Consider the following 14,438-nt stretch of genomic DNA (forward strand, 5'->3'; position numbering starts at 1 on the left):
ACATTTGTACAAGATGTTGATGAGACCACACTTGGAGTATTGTGTGCAGTTCTGGTTGCCTACCTATAAGAAGGATGTCATTAAGCTAGAAAGGGTGCAGAAATTATTCATAGGGACGTTACTGGGACTGGAGAGCTGCATAGGTTATGACTATTTTCCCGAGGCATAGGAGGCTGAAGAGGTGACCTTGTAGAGGTTTATAAAATCTTGAGGGGCATAGATAAAGTAATGACCACAGTCTTTTTCCCAGGGTAAGGTTAAAGGGCATAGATTTAAGGTGAGGGGGAAAAATTTAAAGGGGACCTGAGGGGAAACTTTTTTTTTCAGGGTGTTGTGTTTGTGGAATGAATCGCCAGAGGAAGTGGTAGAGGCAGGTACAATTATGTTTAAAAGACATTTAAACGGGTACATGGATAGGAAAGATTTAAAGGGATATGGGCCAAGGACAGGATAATGGGACTAGCTCAGGTAGGCAACTTGGCCAGCATGGACAAGTTAGGCCGAAGGGTCTGTTTTTGTGCTGCAAAGTGTCTCTACAGCCGTTTCTGGATGCTAACATTATTAGCAAAATGAAGGTGTAGCGATGTCTGATTTTTTTTTTCTGTGCCTTAATTATCAAAAGTAGAATTTAACCAGCAGTATATTCAATACTGAACTTGACTTCAAGGGCTATTTGGCTGATTTGCAATAACCAGTTTTAATATTCCATTTTTAGATCATGTTTCAGATGCGACGTTTACTGGAAACACAGTGCAATACAGATTTGGGTCCCTCCAAAATTCATTTTCACTGGGATTCTGTCTTGTGGACTAAGAAGCTCTCTTCTTTAGGTAAGGGAAATCTTAAGCAAAATATTATAATGCTTTATGCTTCAATCAACAGATATTGTTGCATCCTTAGTGATCTTCAAATATTGAGCAATAAGTTCATATACGAAATCTATATTAATGTAAAAATAGCTTTGTTTTAAGGTTTTCATTATGAATGATTAATGTTTCAATGCATTTTCCAGTAATCTATAATGGGCGGCAAAGTAGTGAAGCGAGTAGATCAGCTACCTTGTGGCTCCATCGACTTGGGTTCAATCCTGACCCCCGTGTGGAGTTTGCACATTCTCCCTGTGATCATATGGGTTTCCCACAGGTGTTCCAGTTTCCCCTCTCATCCCAAAGATGTGGGTTGGGAGGCCACTGTAAATTGCTCCTAGTGCGTATGAGAGTAGTAGAATTTGGTGTGGATGGGGGGGGTGGGTGAGTGGATAGAAGCATAGGGTAAATGAGTTACAGAGGTGTTGCCTTTTATTTGTGGATGTTAATGCCAAATGTTATTCAACAGTAATTGTAATAGTGGGGAAGTGCTTCAATTATAACACCAATAGTGTGGTTCACTCTTACTGGCAGGTCACTGGTAATTTGCACCCAAGTAATGGTTAGTGGCAGATATTTTCCTAGCAAACTCTGCATATGCTAAGATGAGATCAGTACGTTAAATAGACTACAGCTGACTGTTAGTGGAATTACTGGTGCAAACCCAGTGATTGAGAGGTATGCATTTTTCAAGTTTAACATTTTACTGAGGGTTGAGATGAATCTGTCAACTTTGACACTTTAATAGAGCTGACCCTGTTCCGTAAGGTTTTGAGAACAGCACAAGTGAAAGACTGTCTCTACTTGTTGGCTTATAAGTAACTGGAGAGCACCCAAGTTAGAATTCCTGTTAGTAAAGCGAACAGAAAGTTAATAGATTTCTTCTCATAATTACTCAAGCATGAGCTGTTTTACCACGTAATGATGGTTACAGCTTCTGTGTCAATCACTTAAAACTGAATTGAGAGAAAAGTGTGAAAAAGAGAGGGGATGAAGCAGACAGCCCAAGCTGAAGAGCTGATGCCAGAATAGGCCTGATTGGCTTAATTTTTTTTGTTTTGAGAGTGGAAATCAATCCTAATGTTGAAGGACAAATTTTACTGTTTGAATTGTTCTGATATAATATTATTGCAGAAAGATCTAGTACTCCCAAATTTAATTTTAGCCATTTTCCTGTTAAATGCTGCTAATATTATGGAGCTCAAAGCAATTTCTGTTGAGGTATTTGATGAGGGAATTTATTTTTTTGGTTCTATAATTGAAGGTGATTTTTTTTTCCAGTAATGATCAGAATACCTGGAACCTATTTGTTTGGATGTTTTACTATACTGAACTTTTACACAGCTTTTGTATGGCTTGTTCCTTTGGTTTCAGATCAGCATTAAAGACAGAGGACCAGCCATGAATAACAGTTGTGACCAACAATAGATCTGAAAAGTTTCTCTCATTTGCAGGGAGACTTGTTTTGGTTTGAAAAACATGACCACATCTAATTTGAATAATAAATACAAGTCCATTAATTTTTGTGAGCTCTGAGTCTTTTACTCTCCGTATTTAATCATGAGCTTCATTCTGAATGCTTGCTGGTATTGACTAGTGTTGGATACTCTATCCTATATTTAATGAATGGGCAAAGATTGGACACTCAGTCACTGCTAAAGATTATGCTTTTGAGAGATTAATGTTTCTACCCCTATCATGAATTCTGGACCTAGTAAATCTTCTATAGTTGAAAAGAAATGCTTCCAATCCACCTGGTTAAATGTTTTCTCGTGGCAGGAGAGTAAAAGTTACCAGCTGCACTTAATTCATGATGCAGAACTATGTTTTACACAAGGATCTGTTTTTAATAATTCATCAGATTTTTCTGCTATACACTGCACTTAAAGGACTATTAGGGAAGGGTGTAATTTGTATCTGAACTGCATAAAATTGCAAGTGTTTTTCTAAGTTTTGGTTGTGTAAATGGAAGCTTCCATAATCTGGAGGTATTTTTCAAAATTGAAGTCTTAAGGTCTCTTGATGGAAAATGATTTTTCTTTAATACAGTGGCATTGACGTGAATTGACAATGGAACAAAATTTATTTTTGCCATCATGTTCACATGGTGAGGGGTATTATACAATGTGATACTGAGCTTAGTTATTGAGTCTGGCCCTAATTTATAGTTGATGCTTAGTGAATTGTTTTCTTTTAGGGTCGTATTAGAGGTGTTGCAATTGACCTATACATACATATCCATGGAGGAAAAAGTCAGACATGGTTTTCTTTCTCTCCTGATTGCCAGTCTGTGATCTTTACGAGCACATATGCATTGTACAGGGACCTTGGAAAATAGCTTGCTTTGATACACACTTCAGACATGAGTACAAGAACAGATCATTTATTTGAGCGATGCTGATAAGCAATAAAAGTCTTCATTGCTCATGAAAGTATCATGCAGAAAAGAGTTGAGACAACTAAATACAGAAAGAAGGCAATAGGGAAAATTATGGCTTTTCTTCATTTTTATGAAAAGCATTTTAACATTTTGTCTTTTTCCTCAGGCTATTTGTCATTTGACTCTGAAAATTCTACCCACCAGGAATGCCAGACCTCCTTCCCTCAGCAACAATCACCATTACCTTCAGACACTGCAGATCATAGACCCTGTTTACCACCATCACTTCTGTGCCAAAATCCTGGCCAACAATACTCGGTCTGTGGTAATCGTTGTCCAGACCCACGTCCAATGCAAAAAGACCATGAGACTGTAAACTGTTTGCAGAATCATCAGACTTTAGGCCAACTGGCAGGAAATTTGCAGCATCAGCTTCAGGTGCAGTACAGTGGAATGCAACAGAGACAGCCTCAACAGAAATACTTTCCGCGTCCATTCCCAGTACAGCCGATACCAACTTTGCAGCCTTGGCACATAGCTCAAACTGGACCTGAACAAAGTACAGTTTTGATTGGACATCTCCAAGCACAACGCTTGCAGCCAAGCCTGCATTCAGCATATACTGTACCACAACAAAGAAGCATGACACCAATGCATGTGGTGGCCTTGCAGCAACCAAAGCAGCTTGTGCACCAGCCACAACAGAAGCAACTTTTTCAATTGCAACATTTAAAGTTACCAAATCAATCATCAGTGCAACCGTATCCTGTGAAGCAGCGATTGCCACCTGAGCAAATTCAACACCAACCCCCTGTTGAAAATTCACAGGGGAAGCCTCCTTCCAAAGAACCTGGTCAACATAGTCAACCAGAGCAAATGCCAATTGCCCATAAGGATTCCCTGGAGCAATCACATCCGTTGAGCCAGAAACTGCAGAACATGCAGACTGCACAGAAGACAATTATGAGGCAGATTGTTCTAAAAAAACAAGACATTCCTGTGGAACCACAACACTGTGGTCAACAAAGAGTGGTGAATAATCAGGACCAACAGGGTGAAAAGAACCAGGCACCAGAATTAAATGTGGTCAGTCAAGTTACTGTAAGTGAAAATGCATTTGATAACAGATTACTAGGCTTATCCCAATCATTTTATCACTATTTTTGAATTGGAAATATGACTTGGTGTGGAGAAGGGTTCAAAGCCAAGTGTGCCTGAGTATTATGAGATGTGCCCGGATAAACTGCACTAGGAGAGGTAGACCTGGCCTTTCATATTCATGGGAATGGAATGTGAGTAAAGAAAGACCTACTTAATGAGGAGGGGCTAAGTTCTGCACATATTTAGGTGAGGTCAGGTAAAATAAAGAATTAAAATTGAGACAGAGAACGTTACTCCCAGTTTGAGAGCTTCATAGTATTCGGTAAATATCCATTGTAAGAAGTTGATTTCTGTTTTTGTGCTGGGCGTAGTCAAAATTGCTTCCAAATAACTGGAGTGAAAGAGCTTTAGATGTGAACCATTATCATTAACGACTGCATTTCTCAGGTTTCATTTCCTTGTGTTCAAATACTTTGGTTTTACAGTATTTAGAATGGAGAAGGGAGTTTAGACCAATGCTCTTCAGATAATAACCAAGTGAATAATAGATACAAGACTGCAGATGCTGGAATCTGGAGCAACACACAAAACACTGGAGGAACTCAGCAAGTCAGGCAGCTCCTATCGAGGGAAATGGACAGTCTATATTTTGGGTCAAGACCCTTCTTCAGGACTGGAAAGAAAGGGAGAGAGAGCCAGTATAAAAAGGTGGAGGGATTGGGTGGAGCAAGAGCTGGCAGGTGATAGGTAGATCCAGGTGAAGGGGGGGAGAGAGTGGGAATGGTGTCAGAAGCTGAGAGGTGGTAAGTGGAAGTGACAAAGTGCTGAAGATGGAATCTGATAGGAGAAGAAGGTGGAGCATGGAGTAAAGGGAGGGAGATGGGGAGGGAAACCAGTGCGAGGAGTGTGTGGGTGATGGGCAGATGGAAAGGGTGAGTGAGGGGAAAGAGAGGCTGATGGGAGCCAGTTGGATGAGGAGAGAGGAAAGGGAAAAGTGAATAATAAAATTTGAAACTGAGTTGAATATGAGAGTAGCCAAAGAAAGACATGTACAGATAAAAAATAGTGTTACTACGAAGAGATCTTACCTAAAGGAAGACTGAGCTTTTGTGATTGGCTTACATATACTCAAAATTGAGCACTAATTGATGATGTTTGATATTTTTGTCCCTATTTGTCTTTGATTGTTTATGTACTCTTCAATTCTCTCCTGCTCTTGTTCTTTATTCCTTTTTTTTCTCTCACTCTCTTTTGGTCTCTCTCTCTCTCTCTGTGTTGCTCTCTTGCTCACTCTCTCTCTCTCTCTCTCTCTCTCTCTCTCTCTCTCTCTCTGTTGCTCTCTTGCTCACTCTCTACCACCATTTCTCTTGCCTGTCTCTTTTTTTTTTGCCCCATGCACTGTCCCACACTCTATCTCCCTCTCATGCTTCCTTTTGATTACTCTGTGTTATGCTTTCTTTCTCTGTTGTGCTTTTTGCTACACTTTATCTTCCTTCCACCATTGCTGTGCTTTTAGCTGCCAAAACTGGAAACACTAGAACCTCTTTCCTAAGTGTTTCTATCTCTCCTTCAACCTTTTATGACTCTATACCTATATCTTTGATTGACCTTTTGACCATCTGCTCATTGCTATTTTCTTGTTGATAACGTTCCTGTGAAGAACCTTGGAATGATTTTGCTGTGCTATATAATCTACTGCTGTGACTTATCAGCCCTATTATCTCCTAATGTGGCTCAGTGACAAATTTTGTTTGATATTGATCCTGTGAGGCTTGCCACCTTTAATGATAAGTTATAGTTACTGAAATTGTTTGATTGATTCTAATAACGAATAGATGATTAAACTGAAGCACAAAGAAAGCTGGCAGCTAGTGCATGCTTTGACAGCCAATATTCAGCAATAGTACTTCTATAAAGTCAAGGAAGGATAGAGGAGGGATAAAAATCCCACAATCTGGGATCTTGCAAAATGTAGGACAATTGATCGACTTTGATCAGCTTAACACTTCAAAAATTACATCACAGAAACAGAGCCTGTATTTATTTTTGGTGTCAAGATATATAATGGTTAATAAGAAAGTTGGAGAAGAATTGAGGTTTGTCTTTACTGAAGAAGACACAAGAAACCTCCCAAACGTAATAGAGAACCAGGTGTCCATTGCAGATGAGGAGGTAATTGAAATGTGAATTCGGAAAGAAATACTAGAGAAAATGAATAATGGAGATCTTTATGAGCCGGAGTTTTGAAAGAGGTGGCTTTGGTAATGCTGAATGTTTTGGATCTCATCTTCAAAAACTCTTTAGATTCTGGATTGGCTCCTGCAGATCGGAGGGCAGCACATGATGCTGCCATTTAAGGAGTGGCAGAAAAAACAGAATTATTGAACTGTTGCCCTGATTTGAATAATGGGGGGAATGTAGGCATCATAATCAAGGATATGGCAACAAAATATGTGGAGAATAATAATGTGATTGAGCAGAGTCAGTGTGGATGTGAAATAGAAGTCATGCTTGTCTAATCTATTGGAGTTCTTTGAGGATGTATCTGGATTAGTTTAGGGGATCCAGTAGATGTTGTGCATTTGAATTTTCAGAAAGCTTTTGTCTGGAGTCCCAACACAGGAGATTGCTGAATAAGTGTATGGAATTGTAGGTAATATATTAGCATGGGTTGAAAGTTAGTTAACAAGTTTTCAAAAAACAAAAGCAGCAAAGTAGGAATGTGTATCCTTGGTTGGCAGGCTGTGACTCACGACAGTGTTGCATGCCATCTCTTCATAATCTATATCAATGATTTATCTGAGCTGGTAACGTGAAACTAAGTGGGAATGTGAGTAGTGATGAAAATGCAAAGAGACTTCAAGGGAATGTAGATAAGCTGGGTGTGTGGGTAACAATATGACAGATGGAGTCCAGTGTGGAAAAATGTGAGGTCACCTGCTTCAGTAGAAAAACCAGGAATGATTGAGAAATATTGATGTTCAAATGAACCCGAGTGTTCTTGTCCACAAATCACCAAAAGCTAACATGCAAGAGTAACACACAGTTAGGAAGTACAAGGGTGAAGATGTTTTTCTACAATTACACAAGACATTAGTGAAACCACACATGGAAGACTGCTTACAATTTTGGTTTCCTTACCCAAAAATAATTTACTTGCTGTAGCAAGAGTCCGACAAAGATTCACCAGTTGGTTCCTCAGATGGTGAGCCTGTCAAACGAGGAGGGATTGAGACACAGGGTTCTCAATTCTTCAGAGTTTAGAAGAATGATAGGTGATAAAACTCTTAGAGGCTCAACTGGAGGCTGTTTCCCCTGGACAAGGAGTTGGAGCAACAGGTCACGGTCTTAAAATAGATCAGCCAGTTAGGACTAAAGTAGGGATACCTGTGGAATTCTCTACTCCTTCTCGCCTTCAAAAAAAAAATCAAGTTTCTAGATATTAAAGTAACAAAGGGATATTGGGATAGGGCAGGAAAATGGTGTTTGATGCAGATCTTGTTGAAAAGCAGAGCCCGAAGGACTCCTATTTCTTATGTTCTTGTAGCATTGTACAGTAACCTAGTCTAAATAGTGGCATCGAGCTTTTTCTATAATTGGTCAAGTTTTGTTTCTTGAGCCATTTTACCATTTTGCCCATGTTCTTCAAATATAAATAGAAAAGAGTGGTGCACTTAAGTGAAACCTAGTCAAGTGATTAGAAGCATTTTGAGAGAAAAAGTTGGAAGATACAAGCTGAGTATAAAGCTCTATTCTGTATTTGCAATAAATGCCTCTATTATCACAAGTCTGATCAGAGAGTACTGCAGTTCCCAGAGGTCAAGTTAGCCTACCTACCCTATCTCTGCCTGCAGAATTTTGTAAATTAGATCAGATCAGCACTCTGCCTTCTCTGCTTCAAAGAACAAATTCATTCCTCTTCAGTGTGTCCTTTTAGCTGGAAAGCTCCATCCCAGGCACCATCCTGGTTAATCTCCTCTGCACTATTTCCAGTACAATCACATCCTTCCTACAGTGTGGTGACCAGATCTGTACACTATTCCCAGTTCTGGCCTACCAAGTGGTAAATATTGTTGTACCATTGCCTGCCTGCTCTTGTATGCACCAGCTAATGAAGGCAAGTTTCCTGTGTGCCTTAATCACCTTATCTATGTGTGTTGCTGCTTTAAGGGTTCCCTGGACACATGCACCCAGGTCCCTCTGTTCCAGAGCCCTTTTATAGGGTCCTACTATTCATTGTGCATATCCTAGATTAGTAGGCTAGGATATACACAATGAATAGTATATATCACCTCAAAATGTATCACCTCATATTTTTCTATATTAAATTCCATCTGCTATTTCTCTGCCCACCTTACCAACTGTTGTACTGTACAATGTACTGTAGCTGAAGACTACCCTCACTATCAACTCCACAAATGTTGATGTCGTCTGCAAACTTGCTATTCATACCTCCTACATTCATATCCAGATCACCAATGTGTATATCAAACAGTAAGTGACCCAGAACTGATCCTGTGGTACACTACTGGTCACAGCCTTCTAATGATAAAAGCAGCCCTGATCATTGTCCTCTAGATCTGATTTGCCAACACCCTGGATCCCATGGGCTCTTAGCTTTTGGACCAGATAGGACCTTGTCAAAGGCCTCACTGAACCCATGCAGACATTAACCATGCTGTCCTTGTAAACACACTTAGTCAACAGCTGGAAAAATTCAATTTATTTAGTCAAAGACCTCCCCTTAAGAAAGCTATAATTACTTGGCTTCCCTTCTTGAATGAACATGCCACAGTCGTTGATATCCAGTCATCTGGCATCTCCTCTTGTGTGGCTAGACAAGATTTGAAAATTATCCCAGCAATCTCCTCCCTTGCTTTCTACAGCAGCCTGGGATATAGTGCATCAGGCCCTGGGACTTATCCACCTTTAAGCCTATTAAGATGTCATTATCTAGTTCTTTAATGGTAAGTTGTTCTTGAATTCCGCCACCATCCCCTACCTGAGTTCTCCAACTACGTTGTCCCTTTATATAGTAAATACAGAGGAGTAATATTCATTTAATTCCTCATCTAAGTCCTCTGGCTTTACACACACATTGCAGTTTGGCTTTCAATGGGTCCTTCTCTTGCCCTTCCTATGTACTAGGATTTTGTTTAATCTTGCCTGCCATGCCATTTCATGTCCCTTAATTAACTTTTAATTCTACCTCCTACCCCCCCCACCCCCCCCCCATCACACTATATACTCCTGTAGGGCTTTGCCTGTTTTCAAAACTTGCCATAAGTTACCTTTTTCCCTTTTATCCAACCCTCAAATCCCCTTGAAATCCAGGGTTTCTAGACTTGCTGACCTTATCCTACAGCAAAATGGGAACATGCTGGTCCTGAATTCTCTCTCTCACTTTTTAACAACTCCCACTGATTGCATATAGAATTACCTGTAAGCTGCTGCTCTTAGTCCACTGTTGCCAAGTTCAGACTTGTATCGATATTAGTCTTCCATCAATTTGGGACTTTAATTTCCAATCCAGTTTTGTCGTCTTAATGACCTTTAAACTTAAGGTTTTGGTCACTTTCTCTGAAATGTTCTCCCTCTGACACTCCTTCCAATATGTTCCCAAAGATCAGATCCAGTATCACCTCTTCTCTAGCAAGGCCAATAACTTAAAAAGCTCTGCTGGACACACTTTAAAAATTCTGCCCCCTCTACGTCTTTCACACCATCATGATTCTGCTTGATATTGGTGCAGTTGAAATCATTACCCTATCATTTTTGTAATCTTCTGTGATTTTCTTAAATATCTGTTCCACTATCTCCTGCCGACAGTTTGGCAGCCTGTAGTACATTCCCAGCAAAGTGACCACTCCCTTTTTATTTCTGGGCTCTACCCATAATGCCTCATTTGAAGAACCTTCTTGGAAATCCTCCCTCCTTACTGCAGTTTCCCAGCCACCCTTCCCTCCCATCCCAGCTGTAGAATCTACACCCTGAAATGTTGTACTGCCAGTTCTGCCCATCTTTTAATCACATCTCCATGATGTTAACAGTATCATATTCCATTTGCCAATCACCATCCTCAGTTCATTTACCTTACTTGTCAGAATGCATCAAAACTGATGCAGTCGCACCTTGCATTTCTCCCAAGCATCTGCAGACTTTGTTTCCCTTCTATACTTGTCTGTTCCTTGTCTGCTACTGTACTCCTTTCCCTGCCAATTTGTGTAAATCCTCCCCAACAGCTCCAACAAACCTTGCTTAGAAGCACCTTAAAATATTAGTGGTTTATCAAGGATGTTCCCAGTATAGACCAGTGAAGGGCAGTATCAATGTGTTTTGAAGGCAGTTAACACACTTTTGGAGATAGAAAGGAGTGAAGGATATAGTGGGGTATTAGCTTTTACCGCAATGTCCATTTGAACATTTACATGCAGGTGTAAACAAGATATTTATAATCCCCCCTAAGGTGATGATCTATTGTTGTGGATCTTTTCAATTTATCTCCTTATAATCATGACATGCAAGGCAGCTGAGAGATTACTCTGCTCAACCATGTGACCACCAGTTCTACAGCAGTGAATTCATTTTTCTTAAAAAATTTCACCAATGATTTTTTGCCAGCTGCACAATCCTCTTGATGTTGAAAAACAGCAGAACATAAATGGTAACAGAGAAAACTCCACCCCTGTCCAGCCACCGGATTTATTGAGATTACCTAAAGCTCCTGAGAAACAATCAACCTCTTCTAGATCCTCAACAAAAAGGATGTGTTCATCTGCTCCGAAGAAAGGAAGGAGAAAGGTAACAATTGGAAAGGAAATGGTTCCTTGTTTACTTATAATGACATTATGACAGAAGAAGGCTCATTGGGTTGATGCCAGCTGCCAACTGAGCAAGTTCATCATTCCCATTCCCCTATTCCTTATTACCCTCTATCCTTACAAGTTTTCCTCTTGCACTACAGCCCATTATCTAGGAAAACAACCCCCTTGTATCACCTATCTAGGTAAAACCAATTTATTTCCAATTTCAAAAAAATACTGAAAATCTATCCCTTAAATCCTGCCTTGTCACCCATCTTTACCCTCCCAGAAAGACTTTTAAAATATCTTGCAATGTTTTTCTGCATAAAAAGTGCTGTGTAGGTGGTGGCAGTTTTTGTTTGAGTGATAAAAGACTTGATGCTGTGATAATCTTGGCTTGAAACTTTATTCCTGGAGAAGATCTTGAGTACATAGATTGTCATGCCTGCTGTATGTAGGCATGCCCGTTTGCATGTCTGATGGCCTTTGTCTGTATTCATCTTAAATCTTCTACAAATATGTAGTAAGTGCCTCTGCTGTAAAGCTACAACACATTCTTAAGAAGACTGCTCTATTGGCAATACAGTGAACCACAAGACTGTAATGGTAAAGGACTTAATGAACGTAAAGAGAGCTTGAAAACTGTGACAAGCAATTGCAGAAATATCTGTGGTACAGTACAAAGTGCTTGTTTATCAGGAAGGATTAAGGTTATTCTGAATACTGTGCCAATATGCTTTCAGTATCATACCAAATTTCTTGCTTTCAGTAGCATCTGCAGTTGTGTTTACTCTGCATCAAAAATAGTCATAGTAATTATCAAACGCTTACTGAGAGAATTCAGTTTATGTCCATATAACAGAAACAACTAAAGCTAAAATGCACAAGTTTTATTCAATCCATAGACTGAAAAGGGGTGTCATATAAGTTGATGGAAAGTGCATTTTTATTTCCTTCGGGGGAAGTCGTTACAGTTTTTGTCACAAGACATTTAGATAAACTTTTCATCAAAAGTGGCAGTTCGGTAACACCTGTGCACAGCATCGAAAAGTTGTATGTTCAATCAAAGACTAATTACACAATTTTCCATTGAAGCAGATGCATTTTTAAAGATGGTAGTAAATAGATGTGTGATTTGCCAATCTTGTTTGGCTTTGTGTAATAGCTCCAGGGCAGAATAAGTCACATTTTAATTGCTTTTTTGAATAGAAGACAAACAACAATAGATGTTGGAAATCTCAGACTGATAATATTGGAAATGTGTGTCTTTTGCCTATTACTTAATATTTAAACCTGTTGTCATGTCAAAGATTTTGCAAATGCACAGTATTTAAGATACTCTGCTGCTCTTTATATTAATGAGATCAAATGCAGATTTGGTGAATGCTTTGGTAAGCACTTCCATTCTGTTCAGAACTGTTAGCCTGAAATCCCTGTTGCATTCTTCTTTTATTCCCTGGTTCCTATATGTTTTATGTAAGAAAGTATCCCAAGACACCTTGCAGGTGTAATCAGATTTTTTAAAAAAATTAACACAAACCCAGTTAGGACAAAGACAAAATTCTTCATCAGTAAGGTAAATGACCATTTAAGGGGAGAGCTGGCAGGATAGATGAGGTTAAGAGTTCAAGAACAAGATGGACAAGGGCATGGTCACCAAGGGTAGATTGAAGTGATATGATTGTGCGGAGGTGAAGTTGTTGAACTATTATCCAGAGGCCTGGATGTTGATATGCTATCAAACAGCTGAGGATTTTAAATTAAACTAATTAAATAAGGAATAGAAAGCTAGTGTTAGTAATTGGAGACCATGAAACTATTGGATTGTCATTATAAGTCCATGTGACTCTCAATCTCCTGCAGGGAAAGAAATCTGCTACCCTTACCTGGACTGGCCTATATGTGATTGATTCCTAGCTCAATCAAGCCATTCAGTTCAAAGGGCAATTAAGGACGAAGAGTAAGTGATTGCTTAGCCAGCTACATCTACATCTGCAGAGAAGTGTACAAGGGTTTAGAGTTGGAGGAAAAGACAGTTTGTTGAATAATACTGAAAACTTGAGGGGCTGAATAGTGGGCTCTTGCTTTTTCTTGTGTCCTTATGAATGGAGACATTATGGGCCATGGGCTGGAGGAGATTGCAATTAAAGATGTAAGCAGTTGAATTTAGTTAATGGCAGTTAAATCAAATATTGCAAACACCAAATTGGGCTTTTTAAAGAAGGTAGGCAACTTTGGGATACAGTTGAGTCTAACTAAACAGGGTTGAGTGCTACCATTAAAGAAACGATTCCAAGTGATTTACTTACATAATTAAAATAGTTTACAACCAGTTCAATTTGGATGACGGCTGTTGAATCAAACATGATGAGACTTTTTATTTAGTCTTTGACTGACTGATGAAAATGGTGGTGGTTGAGCATGGGGAGAAGGGGAGCTGTCGCAGTCTTAGGTTAGAAAATGGTTAACAAAATTTTTCGGGTCAAGTTTAGAGAGGCTGGCCCAACAACTGATTGGCCAGAGGGATGTTGGAATATTTAATTCTGTACATTGTTTTCTAATAACAAAAAAAACATGCTCAATTCCCCGGGATAGGGTGTTCAGTATTTGGAGCACAGCACAGCACCCTGGATCATCCAATTGATCTTCTCATAACCTTTTTTGATCTGTTTGATTCTGTTCTGTGTCTGGATTTGGTCTCCACTGAACATCTGTTTGGCCAAAGTGTGGAGCCGATTGTAGGAAAGTTACAATGGTTGTCTTCAACAAAGAAATGTAACATTGTGAAATGCACAACAGGCTAGTCACAGTTGGAAAGAAAAGTACCTTGGCATGTTGGAGATAAACTGTTTGTAAGAATAATCAAAAATTTATTGTGTCTCTTTCGGATGTTGATTGACCTGTAGTGTTCCAGTAATCTTTCCTTTAAACTTCAGCTCCCACACTTTTTTGTCTTTTTCAAAATTCTCTCAAGGGAAAAATAGTAATGTGTTGTAGCACTGAGTTAGTTCAGAATTTGTGATTTTAATGATCTGATTGATTGATTAAGTATTAATGTTTGTCTTTCAGTTTAATTGTGTGCTGCCTTGATTCCTACCAGTATTCCCTGATTTTCTTCCCCCCACCCCCCCCCCCCCCAAATGATATTGACTAGTTGTCACTTAGCACTTGGAAGCTGCCAATTTGAGAATATTTATCTTTGTTAGAAAAGTTGACTTCTGCCTAATAATAAAAGATGTACTAAAATATAATATTGATGGTGATTGTGGAAATGGAAATGAGATCATG

General features: G+C 39.3%; 1 protein-coding gene across 5 annotated transcripts in view; it reads left to right on the forward strand.

Annotated features, from left to right (window-relative positions):
- The window catches only part of trim66 (tripartite motif containing 66), a 160,991-nt gene that overhangs the window by 130,682 nt on the left and 15,871 nt on the right, over positions 1-14,438 (forward strand). For 4 of the 5 annotated variants that reach the window (XM_052029215.1, XM_052029211.1, XM_052029212.1 and 1 more), the window contains 3 exons: positions 716-830; positions 3,413-4,347; positions 10,969-11,148. In XM_052029215.1, coding sequence (XP_051885175.1) covers positions 716-830; positions 3,413-4,347; positions 10,969-11,148 — 1,230 coding nt within the window. The remainder of the gene's footprint in view (positions 1-715; positions 831-3,412; positions 4,348-10,968; positions 11,149-14,438) is intronic. The other variant, XM_052029213.1, reaches the window with a different exon arrangement.

The sequence above is a fragment of the Pristis pectinata genome, chromosome 14 (assembly GCF_009764475.1).
Source record: "Pristis pectinata isolate sPriPec2 chromosome 14, sPriPec2.1.pri, whole genome shotgun sequence".
Lineage (NCBI taxonomy): Eukaryota > Metazoa > Chordata > Chondrichthyes > Rhinopristiformes > Pristidae > Pristis > Pristis pectinata.